Here is a 24,105-nt window from a genome sequence, read left to right as displayed (position 1 = left end):
TCTGCCTATCATCGTTCATAAGCGTGATTTTCCTGTAAGCACAGAAGTACCCTTATTGACCAGAAGATTAGTCACATAATGGAAGCAAGCATTTATGGGTTATGCTGGTTCAAATATAGATCTAAGTGCCTAACTTTTGTATACACACATTAGTGTGGCTGTATTCTCATGTTTATCTATTCAGGACTGGTAGCTAGTAGTTTTGGAAATGAATTCCAGCACATGGGTTTCTCTTCATGCCTCTCCAATTAAGCTTTTGCACAAAAATAGCCCAACAGAAAAGAGATCTTGTTATCCTTTGCTCTCCTCTGTGAATGATGTCTTCTGTATGTTTTTGTTTCATTTCTGTTAGTGTGAAATGAACTCTTCCACGTTTTTTTTCACTCACAACAGCTACCCCATGTCCTTGTGCCTCATCCATTCTCCATCTCTTTGCTGCTTAGCTCAGACGAGTTCTCTCATGCCTCCTGGGCTGCGCAGAATGTTTGTAACTTGTGTAAAAACATTGTAATGATAGTGTAGGGCAATTACAGACTCAATTTGATAGGATAATAATGTGAGTGGTGGATCGTGGATGAGCTTTTCACTCCTGGGGCTTGTCTGTTCAGATTGTGGCTCTTGTTATAGCAGCTTGTGTCTGCACTCAGCTGTACCGGTTACTCCGTTGTGCACTTACTGTCATTTTGCTCTGTTTGCACAGCGCTGCTTTCGTCGTGGTGTGAGGAGCTGGGACGGCTCTTGCTGCTTCGCCACCAGAAAAGCCGGCAGAACGATCCTCCAGGGAAGCTACCCATGCAACCCCCCATGAACTCTATGAGCTCCATGAAACCCACCCTCTCTCATAGGTGAGTCTCAGCCCAGTCTGTGGGAGTGGAAGCATGCACAGATATACCACGTGGCAGATGTTTTAACTGAAATGCTTGTTACAGAGGTAGCTAAGGTGTTTTGTGCACTGAACAGTGCAGCAGACAACAGGGGATGTATAATTACAGCACATCCTAAATAAATGCAGTTTTTGTCTTTGCTGTTACCTGGTGCATAGTGGAATGATGCTTCCATCATAAAATCTGTGCTCAGATCAAGTGGGCTTACTTTCAAACTTGAAGCTGTGCCCTAAGGATGAACTTGTACAACATACCTCTCAGCAGACATCTTCCAAATGCGGCTGGCTTTTCTTGAGGTTGTTCTGTTTGTACGTTGCGTTAAAAATGCCATGCTAGTTTAAAGCACTTGTGTAGTGGGAGTACCCATAGCTGTGAGAATGTCCTACATCACCTTACATCAGATGAGGACCACAAAGTAGTTAATTCAGAAAAAATGGGAGCACTAAAGGGCACTAGAAGAAACCAAGGATGTGAGCTTTAGATTAACAGTTCACACAGAGAAACAGAAATTGTATTTCTTGCTTTCGGAGCTTAGGTCAAGGCAAAAGCTGAGGAGTAAGTGTAGACAGGGTAAAACATTCACTTTATGTTTTATATTTCAGAGTTTTTTTCAAGGCTTACATTCCCACAGCATCACATTAAAGAAATCACAATAGTATAAATTGTTTTTTGTGTAGGGCACTCCCATTAGTAAAGAATTATTATAGTGTAGGTGAGGCTAAATTCCTTGTACCTAGATCTGTGGTAGCATAATATGTCTTGAACGTCCATGTCAGAACGGAGCTTAGGGATTTGACTCATCTTTGTACTAGTGTATTTGCATGTGTGAAATTGTCTTGAAACCACATCTTTTTCCCCCGTATGTTGTATTTATGGGAGAACCATGAGAACTCTATGCCTTTTTATTTTAGTACTTGAGAATAAAGACCTTTTTCTAGAATAACTAATACAATATCGCTGACTTTTTGAAGCATCTGCATTGTCACTTTTTTCAGCTGATTATGTAATGACGGATTGTAAACGTGCTTCAAAACAAAAGTAGAAAACCTTCTGTTGTAAAACAATTTTTTACACTTTGGGAGAAGCTTTGCAGAATCTTGGGTGAAATTTAGCAGAGCGGTCAGTCTGCACAAAAACATGTGGTGCAGTATATAAACACTCTGAGGCGTAGTTTTGTAGATTTTAGATGCACAATTCACACCTGACCTTTTAGCCTGTGTTACCCTGAAGCCCATAAGGTACAGATGAAAGCACTGTCCTACCTCACAGAGGCTGTGTACTGTATTGCTAGATAAGATAGATACAATTCTTTTGTCTTTCATGGCAGTTCTCCCTCAAAACCATGACACGTTAGAGAGCGCAAATACTCTCTCCTGCTAAATGCTCTCTCACTGGCATTTCTGAAATAGCAGCTTACCCAATACTCTAGCTAAGAGTAGAACATCCTGTCTGGTATCAAGCAGTCCCTGTAAGTTTCTCTTGAGTAATGTCCTTGAAATGCTTTACGCAAAATGACGCTGGGAGTTAGCTCTAAATTACTGCTGTTTACCTATGAGATATCCCTCTAGAAACATTATTTCCGTGGCACAACTTCTTATCTATAATAGCTGCAGCAGCATCTTAGGGATTTGAAATACCTGCCAGCCGTGGAGCATCGCTGCTTCCATGTGTACTGTTCTCTCATCTGTAATTTAGCCGTAACTACGACTGCTCAAAGTATCTCAGGTGGTACATTACAATGAGACATCTTGTGGCTCTCCAACTTCTTTTTCCAGCTGGAAGTGTTTATTTTCATGGACATTTTATGATGGGTCTATCAGACAGTAGTGAACTATGAGATAGAGAAGAACTGAGTTTTCTGTTTGCTAAATAGAAGATGAAAAGCACTTAAATATAACCCCAGTGATAAAGCTGTTGGTGAGGCAACATTTGTATATTTTTATTAGATCACATTTGGGTTAAAAGCATAGTATTAAAGTTCACAGTATATTATCTCTAATTCACAAGGGTTTTGTGTAAATTAGAAAAAAAAAAAAAAAAAAAGTTTTGCATTTCCTAGAAGAAACTAATGTAGCTAGCTATTTCAAGTTTTGTAGAAGAATTTGATAGCAAGTTAGAGCAACCAAGAGCATATTCAAGAACTTAGCATAGCTCAACAAAGAGAATATAGGATATATGACAACTGCTGAACATCACTAGACGGAAAAGAAACTTCCTCTGTCATCAGACTGTCTGGAGTACCTAATGCAGGACTTTCTCTGACATTGCTTTTGCTAGCAACAGAATTACCCAGAACTTCAGTCAGACGCTATAGATTGTCATTGCATGTTACATTGCATACTACAGAATTACAGCTGCATAGTAGTGAAGCTTAAAGAGGCCATGGCTATTTAAAGTAAATTCTGACTCAAGAATGTATCATAAGAGTTGAAATCTAAGGATTTGTATTTAAGAAACTGGGGGCACATACATTGGAAGGAGTTCAGGTTTGGTCTAGTTTTAGGGTAACCTCTTATTTTGAAAAAGTGAATGGAGGAATGGGAGAAAACTGAGGTAGACAGGTCAAGGAGGGCTTTGGTAGCAATGTTATTGGTCAGATGGACACTTAGTGAGAGCAGAATGTAAGCCATGTAAGGATTTGCACATGTGCAAAAAATGCTTTCAAAGTAAAGACTGCCTTGTGCTAATTTATTTTTAAATTTAGCCTTTCATTAACAGAGTGATTGAGTGTTAAATAAGTACGCAAGTTGCATATAGAACAAAAATTCAATGAAATACCTACTTTATAATGCCAGATGGTTGGTTAGACTGCAAACTCATGCGCTTTACAAACAGAGTGAACGCTGGATTCTCAAAAAAAAAAAAAAATCTATGTACTGCAATAATTTTGAGCTCAAAATCGAGAATGAGATGCACTCATTTTTTTAGACTTCTTTACTGATTCACATGGGTAAACTTTACATGTGTACTGAGGGACCAGTGTGAGACCTACCCACCTCTTTAATCCTGTGTAACTTTCAATTTAAACCCTTCTTAAAGGATTTGTGGGGGACTTAAGGAGAGCCTGTAGTCTTTGGGCTGGCCCAGGAGTGAAATTTCGTGCTTAACGTAACTTCTTTGTATTGCAGTTTTCTATTCTGACATAATGTCGATAACAATAGACAAATACTACTCCGAGTGACTGATTTTTACTTTTAAAGGCGCTTTAAGATTTTTGGCAAATGCTGCTACTGCTTTGATGAAGTTCCTGCTTATCACTTCATTACATTAAGTGGTGGACCTCGGTAGATGTGGATCAAATTGAATCTTGGTTAAAATGGGTATGGTTTCCATCGTACTCAGTGGAAATTGCACCCTACTTTGTCAATGAGAACACCTGAAGATGTGCAGCTGTTAATTGCAGCCTGCTGTGTTGTCGTGAGTGTTCTTTGGGTTCTTACTGTCATCTTTCTCATTTCAAATATTGCTCTTCTGTATTAATAAGCAGCTGTCCTGTAGTTAGTGACCAAATGTCTAGAGTAATGTCTGCATAGGGAAGTCAAGATTGATGAAAAATACAAAGATCAAGTTATTTTTAATACAAATTACTTGGTGCCAGAGGTTTTGATGAAATTAAACAGTAGATCAAATTAAGTAGTAATTCAATATTACAGTAGGTACTTTATTATCGTTATTGTTTTATGTTCAGGCAATTGCCATAAATACCTTTTATTGGTAAGACTTGCTTTACAAGGGTGCTTATTTTAGTGTTTGTTTTGGCACTTGATCTTCCAACTTAACTAACACCTGAACTTGCATTGGTAGGAGCAGCATTCTCTCTTGGAAGAGAATGACGGTTGTGTCTGATTTTGTACTGGGTGGTTAGGACCACCCCTGATATGGGCTGCTAAGAATCAAGGGTGATCCGGCAACAAGGGACCAGCAGCAACATTGTCAAAGTTTCTGCAAAGGTTGTAGCCTTTTCAATTTTGCCGTGGTAGGCACTTTCGGCTGATAGTGATCGTCACTTGAAAAATGTCTAGATGAGGGAAACGGTTCAAGTGAAAGCTCTGGTGTGGGGTGTACAGTCTTATGGAAACACGTATGTTGTACATCTTCCATACGTCAGTTCCAAGTTGGGGATCGCTTCATTATTGCATGTGGTTGGGGTATAGAGCAACAGTCTTTGAAAAAAATCAAAAGTTCAGGTTAAAAATAAGATTGTTTCAGTCATTTCATCTATTTATTTATGAAATAGTGAAATAAATATTATTAGGGAGTGAACAGATAGCAAATCCAAATGTAAGAGAATATAGTTGGTAAAGTATACTCGGTTCAAGTAACTCTCCCAATTCTGTAAGAGCAGTCTTTTTTTTTTTTTTTTTTTTTTTTTTTTTTTTTTTAAATCATCTAAACCAAAAAATGTTAAAATCCACCATCAGGAGAAAACAAGAGGAAAGTTCAGAATCTATAAATGTTCCTGCAGAAGTGGCATTACTTAAAGGGAAAAAAAAAAAAAAAAAAAAGACAAAAATTGTTAAAAGCAGTTTTAAGTAAGACCCCTGATGCTCTAAGCATTGTAAAGACAAAACTGTAATTGCTTGGAAATACTGTCCCAAGACTGTTTGCCCATCTTGTCCCCTGAGAGCACTAACATTAGATTTAGCATACTCTTATTATGGGGAGGAACAGGAAGAAAGCCTTGAATGTTGGAACTAAAAGCAATGATTAGTGCTCTCTACTTGAAAACTGAACGTGTGTGACCATAAGCTGTTAATAATTAAACCTTTAATATTTTCATGTGAAAAATCTGCATTTCATTTTAGGTGAGATTATTTTGCGGTCAGTTCTTGTGGTAAAAGGAGAGACTGATAGATATGAGCTCTGAAAACAGTAATGGGCAGCTTAAATCCTCTTCAAATGTATATTCCTCACATGTCTGGTAAAAAAGGTATAGGGTTTTGTTGTGTGTTTACTGTTTACAGCACCTTGCACACGTCATGATAGGGTTTCTGTACTGGCTAGGGTGTCAAAGTAAGTGCTTTTGCTGTAACAGCAATATGTGGTAGTACAGCTACTGTAATTTTGTAATGGTATTTGTACATACATGTAAGTGTTACTCTTTACATTTTTTTCCTCTACGTTTTATGTATAACATAAAGTTTGGGGTTTTGTGATGCATATATATTTTTTTTGAATTAAAAAGTGCCAGCTGATATTTTTATAAATCCAGATGAAGACTTGGCAAATAGTATTTAAGGAATGTCTGCTGACTGAGGCAAAATCTGACCTTCTCAGGCTTTGCCCTGTCTACAGTAGTTTTTGAAATATAGGTATGCGTTCGAAAAGACAGCTTTCATCTCTGTCAATGGGGCACATTGAATGTCCAGTTCCTAAAAATGCCTAATTGATTGCGATTGAAGTTCAGTGATACGCATAATAGTTTCATGAGCTTTACACGAGGGCTGCTCTCAGAAGCAGATGGTTCATGCCCCAGGTCAAGGCGATTTTGCTCTTCCAGTGCACTGGGAAGGCTCCCTCTGTCACTTGCTCTCAGCAACCCAACTCATTTGGGGTGGCACAGGTGTTACAAATCATTCAGCAGGGACAGTACTGGTAGCCTTTACCCAAGCTCCCTGTCAGTGCAGTAACTGTGCAGTGGCACAGAAAGCTGTGCAGTGCCTAGCTCCGTGATGCAGCACTCAGTAAAATCACCGGGTGTCTCGTGCTGGCCTGGGGGGCCACAGGGTCCCAGGGCAATGTGCTAAGGTGGTTGGTGGTGTCAGCTTGTGCAGAGTGGGAAAGGAAATCACTGCTGTAAAGGGTGCCTAACGTGTTCTCATTTTCATTTTCATATTTGTGGTGTTTTTGTTGTTGTTGTTGTTTGTGTTTGTTTTGTTTTGTTTTGTTTTTGGGGGGGAGTAATTGGCCAATATGAACACGTGTATTTGGTCTGAAACTTGGTATTTTTCTGGATGCCTCTTCCTTACACGCACCTGTAATTGATTGTTAGATGAAAACGTGACCCTCCGCAGGATTCCTCTGTAAATAGCTTATAAAAGGAGTGCATTCCCCATAAGTTGGCTTTCTTTATCACTCCCCCTCCTCCCGTACCGAGTGCCGCCGGTGTGGCAGGAGGCAGGAGAGGAGCTGTGGTGCTGGCTGCCAGCCCCGAGGCGGGTCACCAACTCCTCGCCTTCTGCCGGGGCTCACCACAAAGGCGGCCGCCCGCCCCCCAGCACCCCCGGGGGCCCGGCGCGGCTATGAAGGGGCCGCTGCGCACCTGGGGGGCTGCTGCGGGGCCGGGGGCTCCTCCGGGCCCGGGGGGCACCCCCGCACCTTGCCCCCAGCCCCACAGCCCGGGGAAGGCACCGCGGGATGCCGGGGCGACGGCTCGGCGGCCGCAGTGCCACCAGCACCCTCCCGGCGACTCGCTCGGGGGGAGGCGGCCCCCCCGCCCTGCGCCTCCCTCACACCGAGTGAGGGGACCCTCCCGAGGCTGTGGGGGCCCCCTGAGGCTGTGGGGATCCCCCCGAGCAGCGGGGACACCCCCCGCGGAGCTGGGACCCCCCGAGGAGCGGGGAGCCCCCCGGCAGGCAGCGGGGACCCCCCGGGCCCTCCCCGGGCCGCCGGCTCCGGCGCGGTCGCGCCCCCGGCCCCGCAGCCGCCCCCGGCCGCCCCGCGGTAAGTTGTGGAGGGCTCCTGCCGCTGCCCGGCCCGCCCCCCGCCTCCCTGGGAAAGCGGCTTTTTGTCTGCTCTCCGGCGGCGTAAATCAGCCTCGTCTCAAAAATCCGGGGAGCCGCCAAGCGCCGGAGTCGGAGCGCGGAGCTCCCCGTGCCCGGGGCTGCCGCCGGGCTGCTCCGTGCCCCTGCCTCGGAGGCTGCGGCAGGAGTGGAAGCTGCTCACGCGTTCAGCCGCTCCTTCCCCGGTTGTTGTAGCAGTCGCTGACCTCCAGGCACTATGAATAAACAGCAAAGCTGGGAACAAAAGGAGTCTTCTGGCTGCCATTATCTCACATTAACATAGCAGACGCGCTGCGGTGTGAACAATGCGAGTCTCATTCGCCGATAATCAGCGAGTACCCAGGCATTTGGATTACCAAGGCAACAGGCAATGGTAGAATACTGGGTGGGTGTGTTTTTTATTGTAAAGGAGCAGTCGGATATGGAAACCCAGGTATATTGATAAAGCAGAGCAGAAGGAATGCCTTGTGGCAGGGGGGGACCGAGGACGTGGGGTTGCATTCCGACACACGTGAGATAAATAAGGCATGGATGGAGCAGGTCTGTGCTGCGAGATGCAATAAAGATTAAACTGCATTTGTCAGGCTGAAAGCGATCATAAGATAATTTCAGCATTTTGGAAAAGGTAACAGGTGGCATGTTAACAATAGGGCTGTTACCGGAGGATTTTGTAATGTAATCTGGGCTGTAGTAATGCATTGCATGGTCTACTTGTGTGACAATGGAACTGGGTGTGATGCTTTAATCTTTTTTCCTTTGATCAGATGGATGCTGTAGTCCCATACCATCAGTACGGTGATAACCCCTTAAGCTTCTGCTGAGGCAGGAGCAGCTCTCTGTAGCATTTGTTTCTTACCTGCATAGCTGTGATCATTTGTTCCACCTGCACAGAAATAAGTTGCGTTGTGTCTATCTCGGCGCGCGTCCGCGCACACACGTGTGTGGACATACGTGAAACCGATAACTGCTACCGGGAGCGTAGCAGAGCTGTGTGTGTGAAGGGGGGTGTGGGTGTTCGCAGGCTCAGAAACACCGGAATTAATCTCATTATTTGGCCTGATGCGTTCTCTAATTTCAAGAGTAGGTTCAGACGCACTAACTCTGGGCGAGCAGCGTCGGACTCTGCAGGCATGGCTCTGGGAGTAAGGAGGCTGTTTGTAGAGTAAGGCAGCAAGCGTGGCACAGCCTGACCTGTAGCAGCCGCGTGGGAGCGGGAAGGCAATGTTCCTGCCCGGGGCACTGCCTAAGTCACACAGGCCTCGCAGGCCTGGCCAGGACTATGAAGAAAAAGTTGAAGGCTTTCAGCTTCTAAGGTACCGCGTATCACCTGCTGAGCCGCAGCCTTCGTTTCGCAGGTCTGTCTCCACGCACGCGGCTGTATCGTACATATGTGTATGGCTACAAGTGGCTGGCTGCATTGTGCATCTGTGTGGCTACGTAAAGGGCTACTGGAAATGGGCGTGATATTTGAAAGAGCAGAAGCAGGGCATGATAGCCATCTGCTAACTGCAGGTGCTATCTAAAGCAGAAGCTGACAAATTGCTCGCTGCTTTCACCTCTTGACTGTTTCACCTGTATCTGCTCGCCTAGATCAGATTCAGAACATTTCTATTTTTTTCAAGCAGCTTGCCAGAAAGCAGTCTTCCTTCATTTTATAGCGAATTATGAAATTTCTAACCGCTTTCAGTCTTCCTCTTCTGTTTATGTTGCCCATAGCCCAGTACAGGCAACATCCAGTACTGAAACAACTCTTGTGGTAATTCTCTTAACAGGGAAGGGCTAGATCCAGATGCTTTTGGAGTCAGGAGAATTAAAGATTTGACCAGGGTTAGGAAGCGTATTCATCTGGTCGGAAAAAGTGGAGGGAAAGAGCACACTTGAGAAGTTTTGTGGGGATAATTTTTGGAGCTGGATATTTTCTCTGGAAGACCTGAATGTTTGGAGTCATGCCATTAGGAAGTAGAGAGAAGCAGAATCTTGCAGAACACTTCCAGAATGACTTTTTTCATATTCACATTACATAAATACACCCAGTGATTGGGATGGGACTCTCCTTGTGTATTTGTTGATTGAACTAAATAGCGGAGCTTTAATATATGCCAATGTCCTTAAACTTCTTCAAATAATACTACTAAATACAGAAAGGTATATGAGGAAGGTATGCATCCTGTAGGCTTCATCAGTCAAAAGTAACTTATTGCAGCCCTCCAAAGTCAGTGCTAGCTTTCACGATTATTATACCGTTCTCTTTTCCCCTCATGTTTCATGTAAGTACCTTAGGGTACCTGTACGCAACATCGGCTTTTAGTTTGCTTCATGTTGAAATGATATGCAGAGATAGTCTTCGCTGCCTTTGCAGTATGCCTTCATATCTCCTTGCTGACTGTAAGTGGTCTTCATATGCTTTCCATGCTGGTGTCTCCTTGATCTGCCATTTTCCTCCAGGTGAACGGATTATCTTGAGTGGTTCCTACAGCCTACATAAAATGCAACACAAAAGGTCAAGTGATACCTTGATTTTTTTTTTTTTTGTGATAAAAAGATGTTAATAATAATGTTTTTCGATATCTGTGAACTAAACTAAAAATAGGTGTTGTGTTGTAAGCTAGCTTTGAATGTTTAAGTTGAAACATTTCAGCTGAACATGTTAGCTGTTTGAAGATGATGCATATATCTAAGTTGGTGAGGAATTGGTTTTGTTCCCCTGGGGAAGAAAAAAAAATCAATGAAAACGAGAAGTTAGTTGTTTGTGTCTAAATGTGCGTTGTTCTTTTTTTTTTAAAAAAAAAAAAAAAAAAAAAAAAAAGCACATTTCTGAAATGTTTCTGATTGCCAGTAAGGAGCAACTAAATTTGTTTTTCTGGTGTCACATTGCTTCTCCAAAGTAGTAGTCAGGGCCAAGTATAGGTAAGTGGAAATTTGAACAGAAATAAATAAAAATTTCCACTTCATCTGTTATTTGCAAATAGGTTGTCAGGGCCTGCTAACTTACTGAAATGGGAAAACTTTGCTGAAGTCCTTCCTAGAGCATTCTAGTGTTGTAGGTAACTGCTAATAGTGTTACATCTGTTCTTGTGATTTTATTTTTAAAGAGGTATGGGGGATTTGTTGATGCTGATAAGAAAATAACAGAGATGTGATGAAATTCATGCCTATTCCGTAACATCAGCTCACTGAAAAGGCCATTTGAATTGAGTATATGCATGGCACTATGCGAAACACTGTTTTTCTTAGAGTAAGCTTAAAATTAGTTTATGGTGGTGCCCTAATTGAGAAGGATTGCTGAATGAATCTGTATTAATAATTAAAGCTACATGCATGGTGTTCATATGAGAAAAACCCAAGTAAAACAAAAACTAAACCTGGATGAAAGTAAGTAAAGCTGCATAATTTGTGAGATAATACAGGGCATGAAATGCAAGTATCAACACTAGACTTAAAAAGAGCTTCATTTCCTGTTCTGGTTGTGGGATTTGGTTTTTGGTTTTGGTTTTCATTGCAGATGAATGGGATTTTAGAGAGAAGAGGTGAGAGACAGGAGCATGGAGTCCTGTTTGGAAATCATGTGCTAGTTTGTATTAAAGTAGTGTCACCTAGAGGCTCCAGCCAAGAATACAGCCACGGGGTGCTTGGCACCCTGCACACCCGCGCTCCCACAGGGGCAGAGGCACGGACCGGGAGATCTGCCACTTGCCAGAGGCTAAGAACAAGTCGGGAGTGTGGGGCCCGGTCTGTGTGTGGGCTGTCCTGACTCGTGACTACATGTAACTGCAAAGGCGTGTTGGCCCAGTTACAGCTCGGAATTTCACTCCCTGTCACCACGTGCATGCTCCTCGCTTCAGGTGCATGGGTTGCCTGAGAAGACACCTGAGAGATGACAGTCAGTGTCACACTGGTAGCGACCTGCTCTTACTGGTGTCAGCTGAGGAAGCTGGGATGCGTTCAGTAGATTTAAATGACTGTGTGGCCTGCATGTGTCAGCCACCAGTCAGGTGGAGTGGCGGCGCTTCAGAAGCACTAAGGATCACTGCAAAACTGTGAAGTTGGGTTGAGGGTAAGCAGCAAAAAGTAGTCGCTGAAAGCCCAGTTCTGTGAAACTTGATGTTAGTGCTTGGAGTGAAAAGATTTTTTGAGAAAGCCAACATCTGGTGCTTTTCTGCGGTAGTTGATAGATTTTCTCTGCTTTAGACAGGGAGAAATGCTTTACAAATGCAGTTTAGACACCTGGCCTTCTCAACAAGTGATGCGGAAAATCACCAGGAAGATATTACTCCAGTTTTACCCTCCTCCACATTATGTAAAAATACCATTTCTTTCGTGATGTGTACTTCACTAAACAGTCTGAATCTCTCCTTCCTCAATCAATGAAGATACGTAAACAGAGTATTAGATACACATACAATTGCTTTAATGATAACTGTAGTTTCAGTTACGTAAACATATTTAAAGTACAGCATTTTCAAATAATGCTACAAATCATGTGTGAGTTATGGTAATTCCCTAGCTTTAATTTACTATGTGGAGCTTACTCTCTGTGAAGCAACTTCTATTAGAATTAGCTGACGGTCTCTGCCTGACATGAAGCCTGCAGCTATTCCGAAGAGGTTGGCTATCTGTTTGGTTCTGTTTTTCTAGCTTTGGGATTAAGAGAAGCTGTTAAGACCTAATTAGCAGTGTACCTCTCTGATATTCGTGCTGTATTACCAGTGGTTTCTGTGCGTTTGCCAGCAGCTAAGAAATCTTTCCTCCTTATGCCTTGATCACAGCTTTGCTTCCTCATAGTTTGGGAAGTATTTTCTCTTCATCTCTTCCTCTTTGCTCTATGACTTCCTCTGCTGTTTGGCCTTCAGTGCTGACCAGTAGTATGCATAGGTTCATTAACACTATTATAAATTTAGTCAATACTCTTTTAGTGGACTCCAGCTGAGCCCAAACTGACTCACTGCCCTCCAGGGTGTAGTGAGAGACTTAATTACCCTTGTACCGTTCAACAGGAACAATGTTGTGGGCAGCGCGTCGCTTTGGCTGGAGATGTTGAGGCTTCTGTCCCTATTGGCTTCCATTTACAAGCCTCAAGAAAGGGACTTCAGAGCAATTTGCAGCTCTGTAGAGTAACAGCAGAAAGTTCTTTAGCAAATGAGAATTGGATTGGTCACGTTTCAATACAGTACTTAAATGGATTTCCCTTTGATGGCAAGAGAATTCCTTTGGGTTGTCTAAGGACAGAAACGTGAGTTAGAAGGGTGGAGAAGTGGAAGGGCAAGTAATCCTGTAGCTAAGTGACGCACGCTCCAGCATGTGTACTGCTTAAAACCAGAGGAGTTCACCCAGTGGAGGCACAGCAGGTACCGCACCCAGCATGGCAAAAGTCGTACTCAAACACACATGTAATGAGTGGGCGACAGCCTGAGTACCGTGCTGGGGAAAGCGAACCAGGAGAATGCCATGTGTTTCTCATTGGGGTAGGGGAAGTGAAATGTGTGTGAAGGGAGGCCTGGCTCAGTAAGTGCATATTAGCTGTATAAGTTGCTGTTCTGCAAGGCACATCCGCCACGATTTCAGAGTTGCCAGAATTTCTGACACTAATGTTGTCTGTGATTTAAAGCTAAGTCCTATGTTGGACAATGTAATAGTCGTGTGATTCAGCGTGCATGGCGAATGAATAGTTCTCAACAAAGCTACGCCCAGTCTTCTTTTCTGGCTTTCATGTGTTATGCTGGATTTCCTGTGCTGGAGACTTCCATAATATTATCAACAGTTTGGCTTCTTGAGGTGTCACTGGACTGTAATAACGTAAAAATTGAGTGATTAGCTCTTTGTAATTGGATAAAGTGACTGTATAGTCTTTGAGAACCCAGTGCAGCCTTCCACTGAACAAATGCTCTGACTCTACAGTTGGATGAATAATATATGAATTCTCTTCTGTGTACTGTAAAGGAGAACGGAAAAGAGAAACATACTTTGGAGACAGTGAAAAAACGGGTACAACTTTGTAACAGCAGGCTAAGGCATCACTAGCTTCAAAGTCTGAGCATGTACACAAGCCATACGGCATATTTGCAGTAGAATCACCTTCAGTGACTTTGTGGTTTGGTCCCTGCCTGTCCCTACCCTTCTTATTTACTCCTACACTTACAAAATATTTGCTTTGTCCCTCAGGTTTTATTACTTGTTAGCAGCACCTCATTAGGGAATATAGAGGAATGGCTGCAGTGAGTCCTTTAACTGCTTATGTCATGGCAAGATATTCTTCGCAGTCATCAAAGTATACAGGCACCCATATGTGCCATAAATACCTAAAAAAAAAAAAAAAAAAAAACCATAGAGCAGACATCGGCAAAAACCGTCAGAGAAGAAAATAAAGTAAGAGGCATCATTTAGAGCAGGAAAAAAGAGGAGAGCTTCATAGCAGTCACAAATTCTGGGTTAGTCATCATTCATCTCCATGCTGACAGAGGGGACTTGCTGAAACCTTGCGTCACTTGCAAATGTTAGTCACTGAAGCCATTGTCTGAGCCTCTGAATGAGATTAGGAAGATCTTCAGCCTTCTGAGAGAAAATATTTTAAAGAAAAATGGGCTGAGAGGACTTGCAGATTGCACCGCATTAAATATGCCCTTATTCACACGTTGTTTTATATGCATGCTGTCAAGGTAAACATTACCTGTCAAGCATCTCATATAGAATTAATGTTTTTCATTAATTTTCCCTAATTATTTGTTAGGGGAAATTACTCTTTTCCCTAATTTAATTCATTCAATTTTTTGTGATTCCATTATTGCTTAATTCAATTCAGGTATTTTGAAACAAATAGGTCAGTTTAAATTCGTAGTTACGTTCTAACACAACGCTGTTGTGCTGACACAGCAATACCGAATTTGTTTGGCATTTGCTAGTTGTTTGTAAAATGTTATTTCATTTTAACTTAGTTGCTATTGCTGTTACTCGATTATTGGTCACTTTGGACATCGGCAGATTTTTTTAAAGGGGGGAACACGCCTTTGTGCAATGTGATTGCTATTCTTAAATGATTTACACTGGATTTTATAGGCAGGTTAAAGAGCAAACACATACGCAGTCCCTGGTTTTGGCTGGTAGCAGAAAAGGGAGGAGGAATGGTCCAAGCCTGGAGTGCTGTCTGGGAACATGGGCGAGTCACCTGCCTTGTCTGCCACAAGCCCTTGTTAGGATGCTGGCAGGCCGTTTGTCTCACCAGCTGCTGTGCGAGTAGTTGTGATGGACTTGATGGTGCGGGCTTAGAAGCGCTCCGATACAGAGCTCAGAGAGCCTGCGGGGGCTCTTCAGGCAAGGTAGTCCCGTACAGAATTCCAGCAGTAGTTGGCAATCCAAGGAAAAATGCCATTCTTGATACAAAATAGAAATCAAGGCCTTTTGAAAATGAAAGAGCAATGTGTACTTATTGAATGGCTTATATCTAGAGGAGGAAAGATCACGTGTGTATATGTGTACATATATGCAAATAGAAATTTAATTTACAATTTAATAGTATGAGAACAAACAAATCTAAAATAGGCATGTATTTTACAGTGATGGGATTAATAGTTACTTTCATAGGTGTTAACATATTTCATTAATTACGCTAGATGTGTACATACCCTGTGTTCATTTTGCAACCATTAAAGCTTTCCTGTGAAAAGAACTGTAAGAAATGCTTGCTTGTATCTGTGGACAAAGCTAATGGAAAAATCCAATCCTCTCATCCACATATTTATCTGAAAGATGCGTTGTATATCTGCAGTTGATTTTCTAGCATGCTGATTAGCTAATACTGTTTTTGGCATGCAGCTTATCCGTCGTGTAGGAGAACACTATCTGAATTTCAATTTTCTTTTCAAAATGATGTTGAACTGCTTTTCCTTTAAAGGCTCTTCTGGCCATTTGGGGACCCAGTGCAGACAGTGGAGCTGCAGTCTAGTCTCAAAATCTAATTGAATTGATATGAGGCAGCTGAAGCAGTGATTGTTGAAGAGCTTGAGATGGATTGCCAAAAAATAAGTGCTTCTGAGCAACTTGCTTAGTGTCCTCATTTGAAAACCTGCCCATGAGTTGATTTTTACTTCCATTGGTAATAGGCCTTTATGGCAAATGCCCTGTGTTTCAGTATAGTCAAGGAATTTGTTAGTTCTACGTGGTTTTGATATGATATGATCACATTTTGATATGATCACATTGCTATTAAAGAAGAAGAAAGCACTCTAAGAGTGCTGAAAAAAAAATTTTTTTAAAGTGGGGAGTTAAAGAAATGGGGAAATGCTGATGTTAATAACCTTTGTCCACACCAGCAATTTGCCACCATTTAACCTTCCAAAATCTCATTTTCCTAAACATTCTTTTTTCACAGTGATGGGTCTTTCCCTTACGATTCTGTTCCCTGGCAGCAAAATACCAACCAGCCTCCAGGTTCCTTATCAGTGGTCACCACGGTATGGGGTGTGACTAATACCTCTCAAAGCCAGGTAAGCTTCATTTTTTATGTTTCCTCCCCCCTAGATACGTGTTTTGATTAATGTTTGCAAAATGAAATGCTTTGGGGAAAATTCTAATAGGATCAATAACAGTGTCTGTGTTCTCTTTGTTGTAAATGTGCATTTTTTTTCCCAGTTGTGTTCTCTTTGGTATCATCAGAAAAGAGGTGTTTGAGAGTTTGAGTCAGCAACTCGTTTAGCTGCATGCAAATGACAGTCTAGGGTATTGCACATATTTTGCACTGTATGGTTTTAACACTAAAAGCATAGTTTTGGTGTGATCCCAAACCTTCTGGGAATTTCAGATTGATTTTTTTGTTTTCTAATTAAAAATTGTATTTTCAGCTGGGTTCACAAAATGGTGGTTTTTGTCATTTTTACCTGGCATTATGTCATACCAGTGATGTATGATCTGTATCATACTAGTGATGTTCAGATCTGGTGCCAACTCAACCTCCATGCTGAGGTGCTAACTGCCAGCTATAGGCTGTGCTCTCTCTTCAGCTTCTCTGTTGTTACTGCCTTACTTTGCAGAAAATATTTTAGTATGCATTAGAGCAAAAGCATGATCTTCTGGCTTCCAGGCGAAAACCATATTTATTGGATTTTCACTGAGTTTTCTCCACGCTTTTACCTCTCTTTTTCTTCTCCAATGTGTATCAAATTATTTTATACAAAAAGAAGCAGCTTTAATGAAAAGGACACCAATTATCTCTGATAGTGTGCTCTACAAGGCATGTGGTACAGATGTTACTCTCAGACAGTGTAGTCCTTTTTTACAACATAGATGAAGTACTTAAACACTTTGCTGTGTTTGGTGAGTGCATATGGTGTATGAATCTAACCTGTCTTTCCCATAGTTTCCAAATCAAACATCATACCACATTTTTCTGTTTGTTAGATTCAAAATTTGGTTTAGAAAAGTAAAAATAAAATTGTTGTGTATTGAGTCATTAAAAAAATAAATAATTTAGGAGCCAAGTCATACAGATAGTCACGTGGCAGTTACTGTTCTTAACTCACTGTCTTCCTTCAAAAAATAAAGACAGGTAACAGTTACCGGATCTGTGACCTCATTTATTAATGTTGATTTCTTTTTAAACCTTAAAAGAAAAGGTATCACACCTGGGTGAGAAATAGTTGAGTAAATATAAGCATGTAGGACTACAATAGTATTGGACAGAAAATGGAAATGCAGTTCCTTGTGGGAATATTTCACACTTGATAAAAAAAAATAATAAAAAAAAATAAAAAAAATATGACTTGGTGTTTTGTTCTATCTTAAGAATACTGTTATGTTATTTAAACTCTTTGTGATACTTCAGAAGAATTTGCGATAAAAGAAAGAGTGCTTTTGTACAAGAAGAAAATGCTTCTTCAGAATCACTGCAAGAAAAGGGTGAACCTGTGAAACACGAGGCTTGGTTATAAGCTGTTCAGAGCAGACTGAGGTGAATGGCAGGGTTTCCCTTGAGTCTTCATGCTCCCCAAGGAAGAGGAGGGAGGCAGACTCAGAGATCTGGTTTCAAATTCCAACAGCCAACAAATGCAATATTACCATGTGGCTCGGTCTTATGCAAAAGTCATGACTGCTAGATTTCTTCCCAAATAGCAGAAAGATTTCCATGCAGGTAACCATGAAACTACATGTTTATATCTCAAAGAAAATCATAGCATTTTCTGGTTCAATCGAAAAAAAATATTCAAACAAGCAAGCCGAGTACTTTCAAAAACAGAGCAAGGGATTCTTCTCTTAAGAAGACATAAAAGCAACTAATAGACTTCTGCAGAAAACAGGTTAAGCTACAGAAATACATTCTTGCACAGTTCTGACATCTGTAATGTCCTTTACAGTATGTTGTGTTTCTGGATACTTGCAAGTCATTTTGAGGCCCTACATCAAAAAAAAAAAAAAAAAAAAAGCATATGCTTTCTCTTAATTGGATGAATGTCACCTAAAGAGCATGGCTGTAGCAGGTCTATATCAAAACTATTTTAATAAGCGTGTTTGTTAACTAGGTGGAATCCAAGCTACCTCCCATGAAACGAAATTAGAGTTCAGTTCTCATGTTAGTTTAGAAATGGCAAAAGGAGAGAGCAGCAGAAACCAGTGCACATAGACTTCAACAAGATGTACGCTCATTAGAGTTCAGAGTACAGGATGGTTATATTATAATTTATTGATTCCAGCAAATCAACACAATTTGCTTGATGTAGTTCAAAGTACAGCCCCTTACTCTCATGTTTCTATTCACAGGTGCTGGGAAATCCGATGGCAAATGCTAACAACCCGATGAACCCAGCAGGAAATCCCATGGCTTCTGGGATGACTACCAGCAACCCTGGAATCAACTCGCCTCAGTTTGCTGGACAGCAGCAACAATTTTCAGCCAAGGCAGGCTCCACGCAGCCGTACATACAGCAGGGCATGTATGGGCGACCCAACTACGCTGGAAGTGGAGGCTTTGGTGGGAGGTAAGATTTACACGTGTGAGGTGGAAAAGAGATGTAAACAGTTGATGAAGCTTGTTTTAGTGACGTGACGGAAGTGTCACACATTCATTTTAATTACATAAAGTCTCAGTAGCTGTTTTACGCTGCTTAGCTGAAGCCCATTCTGCTTATGCAGCTTCAGAAATCAGATACTCAAACTGCAACAAAATTTATCACAGTAAATGGAAATGGCTTAGGTCAATCAATTAGCTCTAATAAACCCCCAAAATAAAGTTTTAATTAAGAGAGATTGTTAAATAGACCACAGGCTTAGGAATGATTAACATTTAATAAGGCCAGGATGTGAAAAGTATTGATGGTATAATTTAAAGACTTGTATGCAGGAATAAACTTGAGTAGTAAGCAACAGTAGATTCCTCTGGATGGGGTATTTCTGCCCAAAGACTTGGAATTTGAAAAAAATAGGGGGTGGAGATTTTTGTTAAGAGAGATGATCTAACTGTGTATTTATTCTGGAGAAGTAAATGCTGCATTTGCACAATAGGCCAAAACTAATAGCCTGGGCTTTGTTACATGTTGACTTTCTGTGTCTGTCCTTTGTAAACAAGGGTGGTAAGTCCACTTAACTGAAACCACTATTTATGGCCCCTCTGCAAAGCCTGCTGATAAGGTTGTTAACATAGTCAGTCTAGTGTGAAGAATATAAGCCTAGAACTCGGGGGACTTTATCTCTCCTTTCATCTCTGCCACTGATCTACCGAGTAACCTTGGACAAGCCATAAAGTTTCTGTACCTGTGTATTAACGTCTCTAAAATGGGCACAGTAACACTGACCTGCATTTATAAAGATAGTTGAGGTCTTGGAGTGGGAAAGATGGGGTTTAGCTTCATTTATCTTACAATCAGTAGAAGAGCTGGGTAGGAACTCCAAAATTCACCATATAGGATCCAGAAGAGTTGATTATGCTGGTTTTCTCCTGGCTATTTTGCTGAGGTTGAGGGAGTAGTGTTTTTACATGGGGAAAACTTGGTATAATTCACCATTGGGGCAGATGAATGCACTGGTGTGGAGGCAGCAGTCTGTTCATGTTGCTGTGCAGTCTGCCCCTAAATTATTGGGAAATGAAGCTTGCGTTAACTTTCTGGACTTTGGTTCAACTTCTCGGGGAGTTCAACTTCTCGGAGAGCTGCAAAGCAGTTCAGTGCTCATGAAACAGCTGGAGGTGGTGCCTTGCAGTCCTGGTGGCAGCCCTAACACTGTGGCATGTGAGCAAGCTGGAAATTGATACGTGGTTTTGGAACAGTTCTGGACGAGGAACACACCAAAGCTCAAAACAAAACCCACTAGGCATGTCTTAATTCTCTGTTTCTTTCTTTCTTTCTTTCCTTTCTTCCCGGTCAGTTACCCTGGAGGCCCAAATACCCCTGCAGGCATGGGGATCCCACCACACACGAGGCCGCCAGCTGATTTCACCCAGCCAGCCGCTGCTGCCGCCGCTGCTGCAGTTGCTGCTGCAGCTGCTACAGCAACAGCTACAGCTACGGCCACTGTGGCAGCCCTTCAGGAAACGCAGAATAAGGATATGAACCAGTATGGACCGGTAAGAGCGTAACCCTTACGTCTTTGTACCTGCCTGATTTGGACCATTACAGGGGATTGGGCTGCCTTCCCTTGTTTATTAGGGTGCCAACCCTGTATTTTTGCATGAGCATGGTTATAAATGCTTATGAGAAACTTCTGGAATGTGTGTATGTTGTTATGAGTCAAAGAATACCATTTTTTCCCCTCCAATAAATTTTGTGGTTTTTAGATTGTCCCTTAAAAAACACAAAGGTTACCCAAAGTTACGGCTTCATCTGATATGATGTATTATTGCTGCCTTTGCCAGCCCTGTGAACCTCTAAGCTAGAGTACCTGGTGAAATGTTTCAGAGTCTGGGAATAGGTTTTGTGCTACTTGGGTAATTGCTTATTTTGCCAACTGCAGTCAATTGTTTGTTTTTTTTTTCCCTTCAAATAAGGAAACAATAGAAAAGAAATTTGCTTTTTAATAAAGCTGTCTGTGAGAACAGCGGTGAGACATGCATTTCTGGTGATCCACTGCCTCCAGCATGTCATGATTTGCTGTAATAATTTTTTCTTCAAGTAAACAAGGGTTCAGTCGCTGCAGGTTTTCTCCTTTGCAAACCTCCCAGAGCTTTGAAGTATATGGGCCCATATGCCAGATGATATAACAAAGGATAGCACCTTAGAAATTGTAGCATGGTGCTCTATGTACGCAGCCAACTTCCTAGCCTGTTGTCTAATGGTAATGGACTAGCAAATTGAGACTATTTAATGGCTCATTGTAGACATAAGTCTGTCCCTGTCTCTTATGCCTTCCACAATTCCAACTGAATTTTTATTATAAATAACATCACCACCCATCAAAAGTTGGAGAACATTGAAGAAAAATGCGACATAACACATCCCTTTCTTCCCTCCCCCCAAAAGCATGTTCAGCTCCCTCCTCCCATTTTAAATGCATGTCGCATTTTATTCTTTTTTTTTTTTCTTCTTCTTCCGTTGAAGGTTTGTTCCTCTTTCCAGATGGGTCCAACTCAGGCTTACAACAACCAGTTTATGAACCAGCCTGGTCCTCGTGGCCCTGCTTCGATGCCAGGCAACATGAACCCAGCAAGCATGGGTGCAGGAATGACACCTTCCAGCATGAGCGGGCCGCCCATGGGCATGAACCAGCCGAGGCCTCCTGGAATGAGTCCCTTCAGCACCCACGGGCAGAGGATGCCTCAGCAAGCCTACCCAGGCCCACGCCCCCAGTCTTTGCCTATACAGGGCATAAAGAGGCCGTACCCAGGAGAGGTACGAAATTCTCTAACTTACTTTATTTAGTGTTGAGTATTGTTTTGGCTGAAAGTTGCTACGTGCTGAGTAATGCATGGTGTACCTCCCTCAACAAAAGCTGTGTATCTGTTCCAAATTTGGTAGAAATGCTCCTTTTAAAGTACAAGTGGCAGCAGCTCTTGCTTTTTAGCTTCTACAGTTCTCAGGTTGGTTCTAGCTATGTTAGTCAAGGTGACAGTCATTAAAACCATGAAAGGCCCCAAACCAGCAGAGCCCTCAAAATGTCGTTTTTTTGTTCTCGAGCTAGATGGTGAATTCATAGGCCCTAAGCAGACTTCCTTCACAGGGGTGGATTTATTTAACTTGAAAATTTAAAAGAGATGTTGAAGGTGAAATACTTATTTGAGTCCAATACATGTGTGATTTGCATTTTTTTCTTGGGTAGTTTTATTGTTCTAAGGAAATACAGGGAATATGTTGTATGAACACCCATAATATTAACATTTATTTTGAAGAATATTTGCCTTCCAAACTTCTTGAGGTTTGATTTTCACGGGCGCTGGGATGAATATAAATCTTGCTGAGCTCAAGTCCCTCTGTCAGCACTTACCTAAGTTTATTTGGAGTGTGGTATTTCTGTCTAAGTTTCCATGCTGTTATGTGAGATCTGAGTGGCTTTGCATACAAAATTACCTGGCCGTTGACTTGTATTGTGACTTTGGGCAAGGCAATTAGGGTCAAAATTTTAAAGGAATGAAGGAAATTAAAAATACAGACAGATTAGCTTTTGGATTTTAAAATGAAGAAATTCATTTTACTATTTAAATTGGTGTGAATTAGGAAGTAGATGCTTCTGAGAATTCCATCAATTGCCTCTCAGCATCTATGTACACCTAAATGTCTTTACAAATCTAGCCACCAGTTACTAGCTTCAGAGATAATTTCCTGGTGAAATTATGTATTAAACTGAGGCAATAGCAGTAGCTATAACTCAGTTGTAGAGCTTCGAATATTACTATATTACTCTGACTATAATAACAGTACTAAGAGTTTATAGAAAACATACAGTGAAGAGTACCATGCCCAAAATATAGCAAACATTTCTTCTTGAGTTACATTTAAATATTCAATAAATTGTTTTTAAAAAATCTGAAAAAAAGGATATGCTTTTAGAGAAATTGTTTCTCTGGGAAGGTATTTGATTCGGCAAATGTTGCCACTTACTCTGCAATTAAAAAAAAAAAAAAAAAAAAAACCAATACAATGTGGCTTGTACGGATAATTTTTATCTTTAGATTTTGTGTTTTCAGGAAGACATAAATCCTGGTTTCCTGCTTCGGAACTAGGTTTGTCATCATAAGTGAATACATTCATTTTTCCAATAAGTTAATAGTGAACAGAGCCCTAAGTGTGGCATTCCTGCTTGTCTGGCAGTGTGCAAATTCTGTAGATGCTTTTTGCATATGGGTATTTGAAAACTTCATTTATGGAGACTCCTTATTAATAAGTTAATTTTCAAATTGACACTTTGCTACCTTTAAAGTTCCAGTTTTGATTCCAGAAGTGCAGGACAGCTAGCTAGAGCTAGCAAGGTGTTTACAACCAGTTTTCTTGTGTTTAGTCTCGGGTACAGCTAAGGACTGCAGCTCAGGGCAAGGATAGCAGCTGTGTTGAGCAGTAACACATGGACTGACCACAAATCTACTCTTTGCCTGTTCCAGGATTATCATCTTTTTATGTTACTTCTTCTCTGTGCTTCCATTCACCATCTGGAACAAGTGACACAAGTATGGTGCTGGTAGTGCTCACAAAAACACAGAGATATTGTGAACATTGCGTGTGTTTACAATTCTGATTTTGTTATGTTTGTTTTTTTTTTTTTTTCCCCCACATACAATGCCCTTTGAGCCGTAGAAGTAGCTTAGACAGAAGGTTGCAGGGACTTGGCAACACTCTAAGGGTGTGTGTATGTTTGTGTGTCTGTGTTAAGGTGCAAGGAAAAATGTATATGGCTAATCTTATCCCACTTTAATTAATGGGACTTTCACACTTCTGAGTGAGTATTCACCTGCGACCATCAGGGCCCTGCCTTAAGCATGAGTGACACTGAGTGAGGAGTATTCACCTGGAGGTTTGATTTGGTTTTGATTCCACTACTGTTTATATACAAATAATCAAGACAATTGCTTGTGTGAAACAGATTGTTTTCTTTCATCTCTGTTATAAAACAGCCGAATTATGGAAACCAGCAGTATGGACCAAATAGCCAGTTTCCAAACCAGCCTGGTCAGTATCCCACTCCCAACCCTCCAAGACCCCTTACGTCTCCCAACTATCCTGGACAGAGGATGCCAAGCCAGCAAAACACAGGGCAGTACCCTCCTCCAACAGTCAACATGGGGCAGTATTACAAGGTAAGAATTCTTAAATTATCATTTGCATTCTGGTACGTGTTTATGGATGAAGTCATACTCCTGACTTCTTGGCTACTGCTTTTGCGTAATTAAATGAAAGGTAGAAAAAAAGCACAGTGCTTATACTCATGTTCGGGATATCACAGGATCAAGTTAATTAGCCAAGTTGAATCGCAACTTCAGAGCGGTTCATAAAGAAAACTGAATGTTACTGCGGCTCATTAGAGGCTTTTGGTTCCACTTTAAATACATCATGTAAAAATAAGTGCATAATGGGATACAGCTGTAATATTTTCACCTA

General features: G+C 41.5%; 1 protein-coding gene across 12 annotated transcripts in view; it reads left to right on the top strand.

Moving 5' to 3' along the window:
- Window positions 1-24,105, top strand: part of ZMIZ1 (zinc finger MIZ-type containing 1) — a 352,041-nt gene that overhangs the window by 297,981 nt on the left and 29,955 nt on the right. For 10 of the 12 annotated variants that reach the window (XM_084526374.1, XM_084526380.1, XM_084526370.1 and 7 more), the window contains 6 exons: window positions 701-845; window positions 15,969-16,083; window positions 18,350-18,567; window positions 19,949-20,147; window positions 21,118-21,408; window positions 23,622-23,804. In XM_084526374.1, coding sequence (XP_084382500.1) covers window positions 701-845; window positions 15,969-16,083; window positions 18,350-18,567; window positions 19,949-20,147; window positions 21,118-21,408; window positions 23,622-23,804 — 1,151 coding nt within the window. The remainder of the gene's footprint in view (window positions 1-700; window positions 846-15,968; window positions 16,084-18,349; window positions 18,568-19,948; window positions 20,148-21,117; window positions 21,409-23,621; window positions 23,805-24,105) is intronic. The other 2 variants (XM_084526379.1, XM_084526372.1) reach the window with 1 other exon arrangement.

This window comes from Aythya ferina (assembly GCF_964211825.1).
Source record: "Aythya ferina genome assembly, chromosome: 7".
Lineage (NCBI taxonomy): Eukaryota > Metazoa > Chordata > Aves > Anseriformes > Anatidae > Aythya > Aythya ferina.
The sequence above is the reverse complement of the archived record's forward strand: the minus strand, read 5'-3'. Positions and strand labels throughout refer to the sequence as shown.